At 47.2% G+C, this 20,541-nt stretch overlaps 1 protein-coding gene across 1 annotated transcript in view; it reads right to left on the reverse strand.

The window, feature by feature from the left end:
- The window catches only part of LOC116217922 (inaD-like protein), a 40,814-nt gene that overhangs the window by 14,693 nt on the left and 5,580 nt on the right, over nt 1-20,541 (reverse strand). The window contains exons 6-12 of the mRNA XM_031574808.2: nt 19,811-19,937; nt 19,150-19,256; nt 18,034-18,117; nt 13,141-13,334; nt 1,262-1,409; nt 876-962; nt 273-378 (exon numbers count right to left, since the gene is read on the reverse strand). Coding sequence (XP_031430668.1) covers nt 273-378; nt 876-962; nt 1,262-1,409; nt 13,141-13,334; nt 18,034-18,117; nt 19,150-19,256; nt 19,811-19,937 — 853 coding nt within the window. The remainder of the gene's footprint in view (nt 1-272; nt 379-875; nt 963-1,261; nt 1,410-13,140; nt 13,335-18,033; nt 18,118-19,149; nt 19,257-19,810; nt 19,938-20,541) is intronic.

Consider the following 20,541-nt stretch of genomic DNA (forward strand, 5'->3'; position numbering starts at 1 on the left):
CTGGGTATGTCTAAATGCAAGCTAAAGGCCAAGCAATGAGTTTACAGCCTTTACTACCTATTGGAGTTTTATCCTAGGGGTATCTTAGTATTTAAGCTGCAACTGCCCCATCTTAATCTACCAATAATATTTTGACACTTGCACACAGGCTCTTTCAATTTAAAAGAATGGATAGGAGAGGCATGTCTCTCTAAGGGCAGGTTATGATCAGGTGATGCAGAATAAAGGGGTTTGGACGCCCCCTAGAGGGCATTTGTTCTACTGTGCTGCACCTGAGCTCTTGGTGGACATGTTATTTTCAGGCTTGTGGATGTTCTGAACGGTATTTCCTGCCAGAGAGGCATAGGTGGCATTGCTGCTGTTGGTATTTGGCATCATCTGTCAGAGAGAGAGAGAGAGAGAGAGAGAGAAAGAGAGAGAGAGAGAGAGAGAGAGAGAGAGAGAGAAAGACAGAGATGGAGAGATGGAGAGATTGAGATTAGCATAAAACATGAGAGTCACAGGAGAATAAGTCCACAGACACATGCTCACTTTAAAGTAGGCCTTTGTGCATACACTGTTCAATTATAATGTGTGGTCCTTTAATTAAATGGGCTGAGTACAAAATGAGTTTACCTCGAGTTTCTTCATAGCTAAACTGATCACACACCAGTGCAGAAAAAAATTCTGATTAAACTATTGAAGGAAATAGGTTTTAGTGCCTGTCAGCAGGGTAACGCTTTAGAAGGCTAAAATCAAATCTCTATTCACAGAGCAAGGTCTGGGGCCAGTTCATGGTCACTTTGGGTAAGTGAAGAAAGGGATTCTAGTCTGATCAGCTTCTGTGTGTGTCATTGATGAGTAAGAAAAGGGAGGTTGATGTTCCCGATACACACCTGGCTTCCCTGTGAGGGGTGGCGGGAGGACACCCAAGAGGCTGCCTTCAGTCGGCCAAGTTCCAACACCACCCTTCCCCTGGCACACTGCAGGGCAGAGGTCACCGACCGCAACACTGATGTCAACACTGATATTCAGGCACAACCAGGACAATACAAAACTCTATAACGCCAGCAAAGTCATTACCAATGATTCCAAACTTGGGCTCGATAAATATGTTCCTGATGCCACATCACACAATACAACACTGTGATGTGCTATGTACCTTGAATAGTATTCCATGTGAGATGCTCTGCTATAGTTGAGGCTTTTATCACAGATGATTAATAATATTAAACCACAAGGCAATTTCCATTGAGTTTCAAAAGTGATGTTTGACATTTACTTTGAGGATAGCTGCAACTGTCTCTTGGGATGCCTGTCTCATGTCCTCCCCCTCCACAGCCAAGATCTGATCCCCCTGCATCAAACGGCCATCAGCCTCCGCTGCTCCGCCCCGAACTATGTCAGAGATGAACGCACCCGAGCCATTTCTAGAAAGAGAGAGAGAGAATACGGGAGAAGTTATAGACAGGATAGATGAAAGCAAGAATGTGAGAAACAGAAAAAACATTAGGCTTATATATCGTTTCCATCTATCAGATCACTAAAAATATGTTGAAATTGCCACATTTTTTCCTTTTCCATATTGTCTTTACTTGGTATTGGTTCGTATACCACATACTGATATGAAAGGTCTGAATCAGTCATTATAAAGCAGTGGTATATAAAAACACCTTCTATGGCTTTTTTACACATGCCCAACCCCTGAGGACTGAGTGGTCCAGATTCAGACTGGTGGATGCTAGCACTCTAGTGTGGGGCCAAGCAGGGAACAACAAACACAGTGTTTCTACCTTGACTAATCATAAAACAACAACAGCGTGATTAAGAGTAGTAAAATATGGCACACGGATTGGATTGCTTTTAGCCATTTGAGTATGTTTAATGTCCAATGAGTCCAATGGATATCGGATATTTGTGATTCTCTGGGTCTTTCAGAAACTAGTTTTTACGCCCTTACAAGTTTTGTAAAGGGTATCTCCCTTACGTTCCACCTTCTTGCGCGAGCTCTGACTGTAGAGACAACTGTCATTGGTCGACCGCCCTCTCAGTGTTGCCAGATGCACGATAATTATCCTCCAAAGACGATCATTTTGAGCATATGGTACAATACTTCGCCATTTCCAATCTGGCAACACTGATCACCTTGCCGCTTCCACTAGTTGCATTGTTTACAGCACATGACATCTGCATGTGGAAAAGATGTCAAAATGTCCTCGCGGGGGAGGGGGCAAGGTCATCTGTATGCTATACACTACCTCGCCCCCTCCCCCTTTTTCACAAACTCAAATATGGTCACCCTAACATATATGCATGCTATTTTCACCAACAGTTTGATATATGATATATCTACAGCAAACTCGGTAGACGGACTTGTAAACCCTGTCCTGTCAAAAAATGTCAAGGATCCCAAGATCAGCCCATGCCAACCTGCCCTGCTGATGTGCTTGGCTCTCACATCACTGCTTGAAGTTACATTATTAGACCAAATGATCTTACTGCTACTTTCAAATCAACAAAACTGTGCTAGATACATTAGTGTAATTTAACTTAAATTCTTAGTCATGTTCACTCATTGTTCTTTTTAAAGGTACAGTCCACAATTCTGAACTCAACAGCTAATGAGGCAGATTCTTCATTGGCTGGAATAGTGTAAGGCTCAGTGATATTTGCTCTGCTAGTGCTTAGGTAGACCAATGGTTTTGCTAGATAAGAACTGACTACTACACCTTACAAGTTTGAACCAAATCAAACAAACCCATAAATTGTTCAAATTAATTTCAATGCAACTCACATTGGGTACGCACACACAGATACCAGTGCAATTGACAAAGTAGCTAATTCTCCGGTGTTCTCAGAACCTGTGTACTCAGCAGGCAGGAGGGACCAAGCAATCCCCTAGCAGAGATAGAGGAAAAGACTGTTAGCAACAGCCAAAGCAAACGATCCCCTGTGCCAGAAGAGGTTGACTCAAGACAGGTGGTCAGAGAAAGGCATGGGTTTGCTTACCCCCTGTCCGAATGTAAACCTCAAAGTACTGTAAGGCCCAAATCAAAGTCAACGTTTCTTTCCCAGTCACTGAATAGTTGAGCTAATTGCATTTCCTGGAGAAATAGCAAACAGGTCTATCAATGCCACCCACACCTTCCTGCAATAAGACTGCTCCAGAACCTACATTACTGGCGTCCTCTTGGAGCTTGACTGAACAGAGCACTAATTCGCTGAACAAGCTCATCCCACAAGTCACTGTAGATCCCGACATCATGTATTAACCTGTGCACCTCTCCAACCCCAAGACAACCATGTTAATCAGACATGGGAATGTTGCCGGTGCCGATGCACTGTTCTTGTACAGGCCAGAAGGAGTAATGAAAGCAGATATTTCACATGTACACACGACCGAGAGTGGAACCTGCTAATAGCCCTTCATAAATCTAATTTACTTACAAACATAGCAGGACCCACTTGTTCTATAACGCAACCCGACCTATTTCCGCCCTTTTCATATTTCTGCCATCGCACAGAAACGTGTTACTTAATATTGATTTCTGTGTCAATCAGGATAACAGATTTTAAACAACATACGCTCGTGCCGAAAAGGGTTTATTTAACTTGTATGTGTGCAACCTCTCTCCCTCTTTAAATTGAGGTTTTCTCGCTTATCACAGCAACGACAGCTGACGACCGAGTTAGGAGATGTTCACGAGAGGTTACGGGTCCTGATAGAGAGCATACTTGATCATATCGGTAATGTTTTGCTAATTTTTGGCTAATCTCCTAACACCACACGTATCACAGGTCACGAAAGGGCGGAAATGGACAAAACCTCCAGTATCAGCTAATTTTGTGTGTTGGTACACAACGGAAAAAAACGGAAAACACGTTTCAGTTGAAATCCAAACAAGTTACCAGTCGTAATCTAGACACCCACTGCTACTGAAATATGTAAGATTGATTGATTCAAGATTTTTCGATCTATAAAGGTTTATAACACTTTTTTAATAGCTGGGGCAGAAATAGGTCGGGTTACGATACAGTTCTTCATCAGGAATCATGAAGAATCATGCCATTCAAGCAGTGCAGGAGATGCCCAGCTGGAGGAGGAAAGCACAGCAATGTTATTCGGCGTATACTTCACCTCTGCATTCAACACCTTACGTTTACCAGGTGATGCTCAAACACTGTTGAATTGGCTTAGTCTACCCCACATCAATGTCATGCTCTAACCAATGAGTGCAAGATGGTGTATCCCCAAACAAAGAAAGACATTTATTAATCAAGTCAACCAATTCACTATGCCTGGACATGGGCAAATGACCTAGCAATACATCCAACAACACATCCAAATTGCACAGACTTAGAACCGACACCTTTAAAACCGACGGCCGACACCTTTAAAAGCACATTGGAACTTAGTTGGCACGGGGTCAGCCCTATGTTCCCACAGCCCTATGTTCCACAGCCCTATGTTCCCACATTTCTAGATTTTTCTGAAAATTAAACCCTATGGTCCCACATTTCCTGTTAAGCCCCAGCCGTTTTCGGGACAAAAACACCTACAAATGCATGCCTAAAGTAAATGATCAATTCCTCCACAATTATACAGGCAATTTGCATGTTCATGAAAAAAAGTACAAAGATCGCCATTTTGAAAAAAATCGCGGACCTGCCCGCGGGTTACGGTGCAAACCCATGACAGCGACGCGATACGCTTCCATCGCTTTGAGTGGGCGTGTTGTAACGTGTGGAAATATCATTTTCAAACCGTCAGAGACGACACCAAACAATCTGATTGGCCGCTGCCGGGAAAAATCGCTCCTCATTTGTATAGGATTCAACATTTTCCAACTTTTATCGGTCGCGTCGCCCAAAACGGTGGTCTACGTCACAATGGATTGGCTCCCGTTAAAATGCATGGGAGTAGAATATCGCGTCGCTCGTAACGGTGTCATGGGTTTGCACCGTTAGGGTTATTATTTAGGGTTAGGGTTAGATGAACTGTAGGAACATAGGGCCTAATTTTGTAATGAATATTAGAAATGTGGGAACATAAAGGCCCCGTCACACCATGACGTTCTGGTCAACGTTCTATGATGTTAGAGGAAACGTTGGTAATCGTCCATGGTCGCTGGAATTGCGCCAGAAGAGCTTTGTGTGAAAGCTGGTGAACGCTGTAATCGTCGGTAATCGTCGGTGATCGGAGGAGAACGCTGGTCCAAAAAAAAAGTTTTGAACATGCACAAAAGTTCTCATGGAGATCAGCGTTCTTCAACGTTTCATTTAAACGCTGGAAAACTTTCGTGGAACGTTTTATTAACTTTGCACGCGTTTGGCTATCATAGTCAGTCGTTGGGTAGGGTAGACTGAGTACAGTTGATGCACCCGACATAACTTATGTGCGCAGCAATCCTGAGACGTGGTTTTTAGTTTGGACATGTCTACTAACGTCCTCTTTGATCCATGTGATGTTATAGCTGGTGCTGTTCCATGGCAGATGGATATGATATGAAGACTCTTGTGACATGGACAATGTGTGTGGATGTGTTGATGTTTTCTAATGATAAACATTGAGAAACACAAATTCAGTGTCAAATTTAAATCATTTATTTTAATAACATAAAACCCCAGGAATAACGCCTGTTATTTCGTAAATCACAGTAATAATAACAGTAAATCTTCGTCCGAAGACATTGCTAGTGAAAGAGGCTTTGTATTCTTCTTACTTTCAGCAGGATTTATCATCTTCTTACTTGCAGCAGCGCTAGTAGCAGACACGTCAGCACACGTTTGTCGCGCACAAGTGACACGTCACAAGTCGCGGTTACATGCTCCTCATGCGTGAGTCCCACGTTAGTAGTCATGCGTCAGTCCTACGCTATTCTTTCGTTAAGTCACACGCCAGATGTGTCCACATCGCCCTAGAACGCTCAAAATTGAACGATTAGAAAGTTCAGAGAACGTTGACCAGAACGTCATGGTGTGACGGGGCCTTAAGACCTAATTTTGAAAAAGCTCTTAGAAATGTGGGAACATAGGGCTGTGGGAATATAGGGCTGTGGGAACATAGGGCTGTGGGAACATAGGCACGCTCCCGTTGGCACTACCACCTGAACAGTCAGGTCACCCACCAAACTGTCGCTGCAGGACACCCGTCTCCTCAGCAGCAGATCCCCTTGAAGAAAAGAACCCTGATCAGCACTCTCCCAAGTCACCCACAAGATGAAGAAATAGTCCCAGAAGGGACGGAACAACAAATTGCCCTCCACAAACTCAAGGTGGGAAACAGACAAAGGAAGCCCAACCTCCCAATCCAGTCCCTAACTTTGCTCTGGCACTGCCAGAGACGACTCCGCTTCAGTGTGCGCCACTGGGGTGTTTGGCTGCGCACTCAACCAATTGCGAGAGGAGTGGTAAGGAGGTGACCACAGGAGACGTTGGCACCACATGGCACCAACCTGGCTCGTAAGGAAAGGAAAATCAATCTTTGAGGCTTATAAAGACTCCCAGACAGGGATGGCCAATCTCAAGGGGAAGGACCAAGCACTCTGGTGGGACCTGGGAAAAGGAGACACTAGTGGGACACAGGAAAAGGATTGACTACAAGTCACATACCATCTCAGTCACCTTACACATGTGCATAAACAAAGCTGTATTAATTGATGTATTTATTTAGTACTTTAGTAACATTTATTAAGTACTTTAGTCTATGCCACCGCACTTTGTTCTACTCTTAATGTATATATATATATTTTGGGGGGCTGTTCCTACTGTTTTTGGATAGTTGTAGTATTGTTATGTTATATGTTGTTGTTGTGTTATATGTTGTCCCTCGTCACACCAACAGGAGAAGCACTCAAAATTTCGTTGTATAAATGACAATAAAGGCTTTTCTATTCTATTTCTATTCTATTCTAAAAGACTGTTAGCTACAGCCAAAGCAAACAATCCTCTGCCCCAGAGCAGCTAGACACATGTCAGGTAGGTAGGGAAAGGCAGGAGTGGTCACATTAACAATTCATTGATCAAGAGAAAATGTACAATGTACAATAACACGAGGTGAGCCATCACGTGAAATAACATGGCTGGAACAGCGTTCAAACGAATGATCACACTTCAAATAAAAAGTCACAGCCCTATAAGATTACTTACACCCTACTTCTGTTGCTGGAAGGAAGGTGTCTGGGGTGGAGCACTCCGTCACCTCTACACATGAGCCACAACAGGGAAGATGGATGGCAGGCTCATCTGGAGGGCTGTGAGTTGGACTACCCAGTTCAATCAGCCTCCACTGAGACCTTTCCTGACTGTCATGGGCATAGTGGGACAATAGGATTGTCCGATGCTCTCACACCCATTCCGTAGCATTAGGGAACATGGTGTTTGTCAGTGGAGAGGGGCAAAAGACCGGTTGCCTCCCCCACCGTGGTGAATCCTACTGCGGCGCTGAGTCGGCCCGGGGGCAATAGGCGTGGGGGCAATAGGCGTGGGGGCAATAGAAGCGGGGGCAAAAGGGCACGGGGCAAAAGGGCACGGGGGTAATAGGCGCGGGGGCAATAGGCGCGGGGGTAATAGGCGCGGGGGCAAAAGGGCACTGGCCTCCTGTCGACACACCTCCATGACTGGGCTAATCAGGGTAGGCTGAACGTTTAGTCAGTAACTGTGTGACCAAGTGAAATGCACTCCTAGGGAGGGATGGGTGGGTTATGGTAAGGGAAGGGAGGGGGTTGTGGTGGGAGGGTGTCTGTTTTGGGTGGGGTTTTTATTTTGTATTTTGTATTTAATTTTTTGTATGGTGTGTGATGTTTGTTTGCATTTGTCTTCTCTGTTGTTTTTGTTTGTGAAATGAAAAAGGAAACATGTTGCTGTCAATTGCCAATTTCACTGCTGTATGATGTGTTTCCCAATAAACATATTTGAAACGTAACTGTGTGACAACATAAATTGATTAAAGGTAAGGTTGTAAGGTCTGTGTTCTGTCCGTGTCTAATTTCTGTGTTTGTCTCCCTTGTGTGGTCACATGTTTGTTCCCATGTCTAGTCCTCGTGCTTCCTTGTTCCCGCCATGTGCTTTCCCTATGTTTGTTTGTCTATGCCATGTGCCCTCTTGTTGTTGTCCGTGTCTCCACCCCTCACCTGTTCCCAATCTCCCGGGTTGTGTGTGTCATTGGTTTCACCTGTGTCCTGTTAATTCCCCTTGTTTAGTCCACCTGTGTCCTTGTCTGCCCCGCCTTGATTGTTCTCACCTGTCCCTCGTTATCTGTTGCCTGTGTGTATATATAGTCCTTGTTTTCTTGTTCCTCGTTGTGTCTTCGTAAAGTTTGTGTTTGATGGTATGTTCCTTGTGTTTCCACTGCTCCTCGTGTATTCCTAGCGTTTAGCGCTTCTGCCTTGTTCAAGTGATTACTCGTGCTTCTGACCTCTGCCTGCCCTACTACTATTCTCCTGCCTATTCCCTGTGTGGATTTGTTTGCCTATTTTTGGACTGCCTACCTGTGTACCGAACCCTGCTAGTAAACGTTTATTCTTCTGAATCTACCCCTGTGCTGAGTCGTGCGATTGAGTCCTGCACAACACCCACCAGTCGTAACAGTACGACGACACCAAAGATGGACTCAGCCGACTCAGACTCAGTGCTCAGACTCAGTTTGAGCAAACAAGCCTCCTCTCTCTGCCTCGTGACAAGGGGAATAGAGGAGCAAGGGAGAAGTTCCCTGAAGTCCCTGAACCTGCTGTTGGGACAATTCGAGCAGCTCCTGGATCGTTGGGATTCCCTCGCTGCACCTCCCTCTCCAGCTCCGGTTCCATGCCGCCTGGATTCCGGCTCCAGGGTTTCAGCTTCACTCGCCAATACTGCTCTGGCTTCAGCTCCGACTCCCCGTCTCCTGCCTCCCGCCGTCAGGACAGCCGCAGTCGCCCTAGGAAGAGCTTCTGACGCTGTCAACCTCGAAGCAGCCTCTACCAAGGCCACCATCAAAGCGGTCTCTGACGCTGTCAACGCAGCCTTTGGAGCTTCCACCCTTGAAGCAATCTCCGCCGCCCTCGAAGCTGCCTTTGCAGCATTGGAAAGATTTTCTGTCACACCCAAAGAAGCCTCTGGCGCTGCCTTGCTCGATGCAGCTTCTGCTGCCATCGATGCAGCCTCTGCCACCCTCGAAGCAGCCTCTGATGCTGCCGCCTCCGAGGTCGTCTCTGCTGCCCCAGAGGTAGCCTCCGTCGCTACCACTCCCAAAGCAGCCTCTGCCTCCCCCGAAGCAGCCTGACGCTGCCGCCCCAGAAGCAGCCTCTGACGCTGCCGCCCCTGAAGTAGCCTCCGTTGCTACCGCCCCAGAAGCAGCCTCTGACGCTGCCGCCTCCGAGGTCGTCGCTGCTGCCCCAGATGTAGCCTCCGTCGCTACCACTCCCAAAGCAGCCTCTGCCTCCCCCGAAGCAGCCTCTGACGCTGCCGCCCCAGAAGCAGCCTCTGACGCTGCCGCCCCTGAAGTAGCCTCCGTTGCTACCGCCCCAGAAGCAGCCTCTGACGCTGCCGCCCCTGAAGTAGCCTCCGTTGCTACCGCCCCAGAAGCAGCCTCTGACGCTGCCGCCTCCAAGGTCGTCTCTGCTGCCCCAGATGTAGCCTCCGTCGCTACCACTCCCAAAGCAGCCTCTGCCTCTCCCGAAGCAGCTTCTGATGCTGCCGCCCCAGAAGCAGCCTCTGACGCTGCCGCCCCTGAAGTAGCCTCCGTTGCTACCGCCCCAGAAGCAGCCTCTGACGCTGCCGCCCCTGAAGTAGCCTCCGTTGCTACCGCCCCAGAAGCAGCCTCTGACGCTGCCGCCTCCAAGGTCGTCTCTGCTGCCCCAGATGTAGCCTCCGTCGCTACCACTCCCAAAGCAGCCTCTGCCTCTCCCGAAGCAGCTTCTGATGCTGCCACCCCCGAAGCAGCCTCTGACGCTGCCGCCCCCGACGTAGCCTCTGTCGCTACCACCCCAGAAGCAGTCTTTGATGCCACTGACGTAGCCTCCGTCGCTACCGCTCTCGAAGCACCCACTGCTGCCCCCGACGTAGCCTCTGACGCTGCCGCCCCAGAAGCAGCCTCTGACGCTACCGCCCCCGACGTAGCCTCTGTCGCTACCACCCCAGAAGCAGCCTCTGATGCCACTGACGTAGCCTCCATCGCTACCGCTCCCGAAGCACCCACTGCTGCCCCCGACGTAGCCTCTGTTGCTAGCAACCCCGAAGCAGCCTCTGTCGCTGCTGTCCTTGAAGCAGCCTCTGATGAAATTACTGATGGTGACGCCACTGAGGCCTACGCCACAGCAGAACCAGCCGCCGCTCTCCCTGCAGACCGAGCCGTCGCTGACCCTGCAGACCGAGCCGTCGCTGACCCAGCAGACCCAGCCGACGCTCACCCAGCTTGTGCATACCCTACAGCCAGCGCTGCCGACCCGGACCCCGCAGCCACCGCTGCCGACCCGGACCCCGCAGCCACCGCTGCCGACCCACACCCCGCAGCTGACCCGGACCCTGCTGCCACAGCTGCCAACCAAGATCCTCCAGCATCCGTTTCCGATGCAGGCCCAGCAGCACCCTCTGCCGAGACCGGTCCAGCAGCACCTTCTGATGGCGTCGCTGCTGAGGGCTCTGCTGTCCCGAGCGCCCCTGTCCCGAGCGCCCCAGGCGCCCCTGTCCCGAGCGCCCCAGGCGCCCCTGTCCCGAGCGCCCCAGGCGCCCCTGTCCCGAGCGTCCCAGGCGCCCCTGTCCCGAGCGCCCCTGTCCCGAGCGTCCCAGGCGCCCCTGTCCCGAGCGTCCCAGGCTCCCCTGTCCCGAGCGTCCCAGGCTCCCCTGTCCCGAGCGTCCCAGGCTCCCCTGTCCCGAGCGTCCCAGGCTCCCCTGTCCCGAGCGTCTCAGGCGCCCCGGTCCCGAGCGTCCCAGGCTCCCCTGTCCCGAGCGCCTCAGGCGTCCCGGTCCCGAGCGTCTCCGGCGTTCCTGTCCAAGGTGTCCTTGCGCCGGTTCCAGGCGTCCATGCGCCGGCCCCAGGCGCTCCGGATCCTGTCTCCAGTGTTCCTGGGTTCCCTGTCCCAGCTGCAGCAGACCCAGGGTTCGGTGCCGCCAGCCCTAATGAACCAGCGAGTCCAGGTGCCACGTCTACCCCAGCCACTGGCCCTGCAACCCCAAACACCAATCGATATCGCTGGCATCTATTTTTTGTTAGGGTTGTTGTTGTGTTTATTGTTGGTCTGTTTGGCCGGTCGCCAAAGACTCTGCCCCTGTTTGGCCACCCACCCGACCGGTCGCCAAAGACTCTGCCCCTGTTTGGCCATCCACCCGGTCGGTCGTCAAAGACTCTGCCTCTGTTTGGCCATCCACCCGGTCGGCCACCAAAGACTCTGCCCCTGTTTGGCCACCCACACGGCCAGCCACCAGACATTCTGCCCTTGCTTGGCCGTCCACCCGGTCAGCCACCAGACCCTTCTTTCCAGCCTTCTGTCTGGCCCGGTCTGCCCGCCTGCCTTGCTCTGGACCCCCTCCACCCACCCTAGGTGGATTTGATCTGTTTGTTTGTGTGTTTTTGGGCTGTCTGGTCCGGTCTGCCCGCCTGCCTTGCTCTGGACCCCCTCCACCCACCCTAGGTGGATTTGATCTGTTTGTGTGTTTTTGGGCTGTCTGGTCCGGTCTGCCCGCCTGCCTTGCTCTGGACCCCCTCCACCCACCCTAGGTGGATTTGATCTGTTTGTGTGTTTTTGGGCTGTCTGGTCCGGTCTGCCCGCCTGCCTTGCTCTGGACCCCCTCCACCCACCCTAGGTGGATTTGATCTGTTTGTGTTTAGGGCCGTCTGGAATCCGGCCCTTAGAGGGGGGGTACTGTAAGGTCTGTGTTCTGTCCGTGTCTAATTTCTGTGTTTGTCTCCCTTGTGTGGTCACATGTTTGTTCCCATGTCTAGTCCTCGTGCTTCCTTGTTCCCGCCATGTGCTTTCCCTATGTTTGTTTGTCTATGCCATGTGCCCTCTTGTTGTTGTCCGTGTCTCCACCCCTCACCTGTTCCCAATCTCCCGGGTTGTGTGTGTCATTGGTTTCACCTGTGTCCTGTTAATTCCCCTTGTTTAGTCCACCTGTGTCCTTGTCTGCCCCGCCTTGATTGTTCTCACCTGTCCCTCGTTATCTGTTGCCTGTGTGTATATATAGTCCTTGTTTTCTTGTTCCTCGTTGTGTCTTCGTAAAGTTTGTGTTTGATGGTATGTTCCTTGTGTTTCCACTGCTCCTCGTGTATTCCTAGCGTTTAGCGCTTCTGCCTTGTTCAAGTGATTACTCGTGCTTCTGACCTCTGCCTGCCCTACTACTATTCTCCTGCCTATTCCCTGTGTGGATTTGTTTGCCTATTTTTGGACTGCCTACCTGTGTACCGAACCCTGCTAGTAAACGTTTATTCTTCTGAATCTACCCCTGTGCTGAGTCGTGCGATTGAGTCCTGATTGAGTATAACGCACACGTTTTTGTCCGAAAAGACTTACATTGACTGAGAATTGAAGTTATTAATAGCTAACTTAATTAAACTATTAAGTTAGCCTGGAGAGATACAGTCCATCAACACAATACTGCTCCAACAGGCTTCATACCGTTTCATAATTGGGTAATACTGCATAATAGACAGTATATAATGGACACTTTTCTGGAACCGATGAACAAATTCCAAAACGATTCTAGAAAATCATACACAGGTTATCCAATGTCGTGTTACAGAGAAAATAGGATGCAACCTGCCCTCAAAAGGTGTTCATAAAGTGTGAAGGATTAAGCATTGGCTTAGTGTATTCAAATTCACGTTGACTAGAAATGCTACTGAACTTATGCAAAAGCCAAAGAGTGTAAGGCTTTGTTTACTCCAACCAAACGAAGTGAAGAATCCAAAAAGAGTTAAAGAGGATTAGGAAATGTAAAATGCATTCAATGTAGTGAGTACCTGTAGTGAGTACAAACTGTCTGAAAACCTAACAAAACTAATCCATACAAAATGAGTGCCCAGGGCACCATACATGAGGGGATTGAAAACATGGCCGGGCTCTCCGGTCAGTGGGGCTTAAGAACCTTTCCTCTTGTGCTGTTATAAACCTGTTATAAACCTGCACCTCTTGTGCTGTTATAAACCTGTTATAAACCTGCACCTCTTGTGCTGTTATAAACCTGCACCTCTTGCCCACGATGCTGAGGCCAAGGCCGCGTCCAGCTTTCTTCTGCAGCTCTACAGTGAACACGTCCAGGCTCTCCTCATCCCGCTGCCTCGCCTCGTCTCGCAGAACTGCCAGCTGCACTGTGGCTGGTGTCTGCCGCAGAGCCGAAATGGCGTCCTCATGTGTCGCGCCACGCAAGTCCACTCCATTCACCTGAAAATGAAGCGAGAGCTGGTGTTACCAAGGTGACCAGGTTTTAATGGAAGGTTACTAGGTATTTAAGTATTTCTTTCTGAGAACTAATTCTACAGCAATATGAACAATTACATTTGGTTGTGGTATGCCCGTAAGGTCTGCAACCTATCCACATGACCCATGTGCATTTGTGTTATGCAACCTCCACTGGTATGCCACAAATAATAAAATAATAATAATAATAATAATAATAATAACAATGAAAAAATAATACATTTTATTTTAACACGCCTTTCAATACACCCTTGGTCACTTCGCATATACAAAAAAAAAATACAAGTACAATTCACAAACAAGAAGAAAAAGGTTGCTGAGGTTGTGGTTGGGTAGGGAGAGTGGTGTGTGAGCAGGGGTCTAGATCTCCACAAGGTAAGGAAGAGCATGTCTATGTAAGGGGTAGAATTCAATTCAATTCAATTCAATTCAATTCAATTCAATTCAGTTCAGTAGGACACAGCAAGCCAGTGGAGCTGGGTGAGCAGAGGGGCTGTAGGACTACTTGAGCTGGAGCATGTAAGTATTGATCCTTGCTGCAGAGGTCAGAGTCATTTGGAGCTGGTGAAGGACTTTCATAGGGATGCCAGATAGGATGACATTGCAGTAGTCGATGCGGGACGTAACATAAGCATTGACCTCTGCTCTGTACTGAGTGAAGGCAGGGCATAGTCTAGAGATGGAAAAAGGGTGTAAGCCAAACCAAGTACTCATATGCAAGTCACACACGTCTGCAGCTATCTTGGCAGCTGTTCTGTGCAAACAAGGTCAGGCTCCTATCTAAATGGGGAGAGACCCATAACTCCACATGGTCAAACAGACATTAAAAAGTACATCACATGAATCTGCGTTTAAATTTGACCTCCAACCGCTCACAGAACACTAGAAAAGTATTCAGTTTTCATGTTGACTTGCTCACTGCGCATGCACCACATCTAGTGGCGCGTTTATTGCTGTAGTGACGATGGAAATGTTTAGCGGAGACAAACAAATAAAATTAGCCTTTTCCAACAACATGAATGGCTCCTCATAAAGCAGGTAAAATGTGCCTTTTCCAACAACAAGAATGGCTCCTTATAAAGCAGGTCAAATCTGCCGTCTTAAGCATTACTGCCTCTCCCATTCATTTTCCAGTCAGTGATTTGTCTCCTTCCTTATAATCTCCCTGGCCATACTTTAACTTTAAATAACAATTATAACATATACGAGTCAGACCCCACCCAAATGAATTGTTCGGGGGACTTCTCAAATGTCCTCATGAGAGACCGTGTAATTGACTGGTAGGGTGCAATGCGATGAGGAGCCATTAAGCATTCCGTTACATACAGTCATGGGAATACATGACACAGATTACTCTGTCCTTAAGGAAGACTGAGTGGGAATGAAAAAAAAAATGGTTAATTAACGGGGCTCGTCTGTGAAAGAGGCTCTCCCGTGTTAATTAACGGGGCTCATCTGTGAAAGAGGCTTGAAATGAAGCAAAGGCGATGTGGTGACTTGGTGAGAAAAGTGGTTTCAGAATCCATAGTGGTCTTTTGTTGATTATGCAGAAAGTCAGTATATAAAATGTAGCAGCTTGCAATCATCAGAAGTTTCGCAGGGTTTCTCTTCGCACTGTCAATGTGTTTCCGTTTCCCCAAAAGCCACGGTGCAAATGTCTAAGACCTCATGGTTAGGTTCTCCAAGCTAGTTGGAAGATTTCCTGTCTATAGCATAGTTCATTAATGTGTATTTTAATTTTGTAACATTAATTCCCTTTTAATTTAATTGTTTAAAAGACTGGTCCATTCAAATGAACACCACCATTCCTATATTTGATACTGATACACAGGTGAGTGTACTTACAGGTTTTATTGTCTCTATTTTCGCACACATTCAAAGCAGAGAGTTGTCACCGCAGATCAGACCTTGTTATATTTATGTACAGTCACTCATAGACCTACTATTAACATCTATAAAATGGTCTCAAATTGAATGACATTCAAATGTAGCCCTTTGGGTGTGTGTTGGTGGTCCAGGTGTCAGGTGTTGGTGGTCCAGTTGTTAGCATCGCTGCCCCCCCAACAGGCTCAATTCCCAACTGCAGGACACCCCTGTAGGTCGCTTTGGATAAAAGCAGTGAGACTGGTTGTGGCCATTCGATTTAACACAGTGCACATAGGGAAAGTATACTTAGTCCTGGCTTTGTAAATGGGAAACAAACAAAGTGGCTTGGACCGAGCAGTACACTCTTTCAGCCTCAGGTGACCGGAAGATTAGAATTGAGATTTAATTAAAAAAAATTGTCATTACCCAGAATGCTGTTGACTCCAAATAGGATTAGCAAAACAAGTACTTCTATTATTATTCATTGCCGATTTTGATCTTGTTTGTTTACTCTCATCTGCATAACCTATTTTTCATCTGAAATTGTGGGCGAATATGGGCTGTTTCAAGTTGAGTTCATTGGACTTGTTGTAACTATCCCTTCCAATAATCAATCAATACTGGCTTGATTTCATGAGTGGTGGTAGGGGTAATCACTTCATTTGGATGGTCAGATGGGCACCCTGCCTGTTTGGTGTTTCGTTGATGAGCCCATGACACCTCCAGAGGACTGAACAGCGACGTCTGGCCTCCAAGGTGTGCTCCCCGATGACACCTCCAGAGGACTGAACAGCGACGTCTGGCCTCCAAGGTGTGCTCCCCGATGACACCTCCAGAGGACTGAACAGCGACGTCTGGCCTCCAAGGTGTGCTCCCCGATGCCTTCCAGTTAGTGGTCACCTTATGGCTCAGATCCGGTTCTTTCTCTTCAGCCAAAGTCAGTTGCTGCTCCCCTCGGCTGCCCCAGACAATAACCTGTTGGCTTACCGTAGAGCCCGCCCTCGAGTTCCCATCTCTTTCAGGAGTCCTGAGGTTGATTTGGCTACAAAACCTCTGCAGCCCATCATGCTCTCCAGCCCGCGACACACCTTCAGCTGCTGTGTGTGCGTATTTCTACCTTTTTCTGTTCATACGCTTCACCCACTGCAACCCCCCAAGGCACAGTTAGTTCCACAATAGACAGGGATCTCTGTGATGTAGACCACAGGATCAGGTCTGGCCTGAGATTTTCTATGGGAAAGATGAGCCTCTGGTCTAGATCCATGATAATGTTCCAGTCATGGGCATGTCCAGCAGGCTTGATTCCCTCCTTGAAGTTGGAAACTTGGAGTTGTCCTGCTGGTGCGAAGGCGGTGGTGTAGAAGCCAGTTGTTTGGGAAGGGAAGGCATTGGTAGCAGTTCTGATTTGCTCCAGGATACTTGCCAGCTGCCGGAGAACCTGATTGTGTCCAGGTATAGTGGCCTCGGGAAAGACTGGTTTTACAGTAAGGATGTGTCTTAGAGTTGCCGGTTCTTTGCAGACTGGACATGATGGATCTTCTCCAGCGCACTGGTTTAAGTTATTGGGAATGGGAAGCACATCGTAGGTGGCTCTGATGATGATTAAGATAATTCTGCCTCCTTCCATTTCCCACAGCTCCTTCCAGGTGAGTTTACGGTGCTCAAGGTTTTCCCATATTGTCCCTTGGCCCTGTTTGGCCTGAGAGACTGTCCTTGCACCTCGCATGGCCTCCTCTTGCTATCAGACTTCAGTAACGCTGGGCTGATGCTGCGTAGTGTCAAGTGGGACAAACAAACCCACCTCTCCCATGCTGCACCTAACACACCATGTCTCCGTGTCCGAGAGCTGATCTTGCTTCCTCGACAGCCTCAGACCCAGGGGTCCACTTCCTCCCAGTTATCAGCCTGGGGTCCGTTGCTTGTATCCCAGCATCTTGGGACTCAGCCAGAGTCATATCCAGCCTCACACCTTGATGCACTTGTATTCTTCAGCGAGGCTAGAGAAAGGCAGTTCCAGATCAATGGTGAACTGATCAACATAGGCTCATGTTGCGGACCCCCTGCAATGCCGTCGCGGCCCAACAGAGGGCCTCGGACCCCTTGTTGAAAACCCCTGGGCTAGAGAAAGGCAGTTCCAGAGCACCATTCCCATTCAGGTTGATACTGCTGAGGCAGTAGGGAAGTCCAAGCCACCTCTTTATGTAGGAGCTGATGGTTAGATGGATACTTTATTAATCCAGAGGTCCAAGCCACCTCTTTATGTAGGAGCTGATGGTTCCCTCCAGCTTCTCAACTTTAGTGATGGGGATTTCATACACTGTCAGAGGCCACTATTATTATTCCTACATTATTCCTACTTTCAAAGGTGTCATGTTGTAGTGTACTCTGTTGTTGTGAGACAGAACATGGAAGTCGTTGTTGGCACTTGGAAGTAATCAAAGGCTGTCCAGAGGAGGGAGTGTGCGATGGATCCAAGACCATTAGCTAGTTTGAGGAATAAGAAATGCAGATCTCTTCCATCAAGGGTCAGTTTTGGACTTCAGGTCTAAATGGAGCTGCAGCTGTCACTTCTTCTTTTAGGTGTACAGGGAACAGGCAAATCATTGGAAATGTGTGCAAACCTAGCCAGAGAGGTGTCCTAGACGTGTCAGTCTCACCTGCATGATCTGGTCTCCTAACTGGCACTTCGACTAGTGCGTAACTTGCAATTACAGCAGTTACATTTCTGCACTTCTTTTTCTTTTTTATTTCATTTTGTTATATTTCTTATGTAAAGTCATATACGTGTCAGTCTCACCTGCAGGATCTGGTCTCCGGCCCACAGACGGCCGTCCCTTGCTGCAGCTCCTTCCTCATAAACCTCATGAATCACTATAGCATCCTGAGATGAACAACAGGAGACAGAAGAGACAGAGAAAAGGAGTCAGTGTGTCTGTATGTGTGTCACTGCAGTCTCTGGGTTTCCCCAAGTGGCTAAAATGAGCAGCCAAGACTGATAGGTAATGGTTCCTAATGAATCCCAGATGCAGAGTCAATCAGTTACAGGCAGGACAACAAAAGAAGAATCAAGGATTTTAACTAAGTAAGCTGAGTATAGATAGTACAAGATCTTCAAAAATGCAAACAAACACTATAGCCAGACATGGCAATACACACAAATGAGGTTTCATGGGTTGAAGACAACAAACCACAACAGGTGACGCAGGTGAGATCGAATGACTAAACAAGATCACATCAGTGTCGTGTCTAATTTGGGCATGATCAGGTTTACTTCCTTTTTGTTTTTGTTTGGACCTCTTCACTGATGGTCAGAGAACCTAGACATATACCGTATATGTCATACATTTTTACATATAAATGTCATAGATTTCCCAACGTAATGGTAAAAATGTAATAGATTGGCACCATGGAGCAATGGTATGTCTGGCCTATGGAAATTAGAAGTTTAAAACCCTCAACTTGTTTTTGAGTAGAAATGTCTACTTAATTCACAAAATAGATACTGACATAAAGAATGGACGTCCTTGGTTGAGTGGAGTACATTTCTACATGCATTTCTACATCCTTAAATCACACTAAAACGGTGGATACAGAAGGCTGGGCCAGGACAAGCATGTGAATAGAAATGATGCAGAGCTGATGTTTTAAGGGGCGAGGGAAGGACAACAAAGTTAACATTGGGTTGGAAAGAGATTCTTATGACCAAGGAGGTCATGTTGTAATGTATTTACCGGTAGACTTTAGGACCATTTCAAAGTGTGGAAATGCTCATCTGTTCGATTGCTGGAGGGTTTGTGATGCAGGATGTGTTCTTGGATGGCTATGGGATACTGTGATGACATTGTTAGGTTCTGTGATGGATGGCAATGGGATACTGTGATGATGCCATTGTTAGGTTCTGTGATGGCTGTACCAGCTGGGTGTCTTTGCCACCAACGATGCTGAGACCAAGTCCGGAGCGACCTTTAGAAATCTCAATGATGGTCTCCAGCCCTGGCAGGATGGGACATATGGTAGGATCTGTGAGAGAAGAGAAAGAGAACAGCGTCTTGGTTGTATAGCACTTCTATAACACAGCACTTTCAATTTGAGTTGTGAAGCTGCTGTGGTATAAATGAAATAATAATAATAATAATAATAATAATAATAATAATGCTGTGGTATAAATGAAAGTAAAGTACCCATAACAAGTGGCAAAAGCACAAATCAGTCAATATTTTAAACTAAAAGTAAAGATCATGTTTTTTCACTGGAATGCACCCACCCCCAATTCACTTCCAGACACCAGTGTTCACAATAAAAATACTAAGAGGTACAATATTTACTGGTATGTATGTATCTTTTGCAACTCAGAAAATAGTGATAACACATGTTTGAACAGCCAACCATAAATATTTAAATAGTTTATATAACAAAAAAATGTGTTTTGTTTTTTGTATGCGTTTGTGTAGTCAATGATCTGTCAGACTTGGGGTTTACATCAAGGTGTTTTCTTGAATAATATGTTAATGTCCTTTATTTATAAGTACATCCTGTAGTTGTGTCTCCTGACATGTATATGAGGAAGAGCAAACCTTTGCTACAATCTGGAGAGTCTGGACTGGTGCAGGGAGGGGGTGCAGCTGGTGTTGAGGTGGACGTGTCCACAGCGTCCATAAGAAGTTCACTGGTAGTCCCAGGGATATTAGGAAGACTGTCAGCCTGGAAACAGGACCTATAGGTCAGCACGTATATACACATATGCATACAAACATCAACTTGTGTGCACATTCACATGCAAAACACACACACATACAGACCCAATATTGTGAATTCAGATTAAGATGTTAAAATGTCATTAGTGAAACGGTTTGTTCTTAATCAAGTTTCTAAATTCTTCTCTTGGAATAACCTGCTCGATCCTAACAGTCTGGTTTTAAGAGTTGTCATTCTATTAAACTGCTTTATTATCTGTAATATAAAACTGCTTTGTTATCTGTAATATAAGCTCTGAGGGTAGTAGGAACTTCTGCTTAGTGATCTGTTCTTATCTCACTAGACCCGTCAGAAGCCTTTGGCACATTGAATCACCACATTCTCCTTTCCGCACAGCTTTATCTTGCCTACTGGAGTCCTTCAGGGTGTGATGCTTGGTCCCCGCCTCCTTTTGATTTACACCATGATCCTGAAGGCAGCAGTGTTTGGTCTTCGATTAGATGTCACATGTGATTCCTCTGCTTATTATCCTTCGCATTTGTGGTACCCTTTTCAACTAAGCTAAACTTAAACTAAAACAAAAAATATTGAATATATTTTCAATTATTGA

This window comes from Clupea harengus, chromosome 10, assembly GCF_900700415.2.
Source record: "Clupea harengus chromosome 10, Ch_v2.0.2, whole genome shotgun sequence".
NCBI classification, from domain to species: domain Eukaryota; kingdom Metazoa; phylum Chordata; class Actinopteri; order Clupeiformes; family Clupeidae; genus Clupea; species Clupea harengus.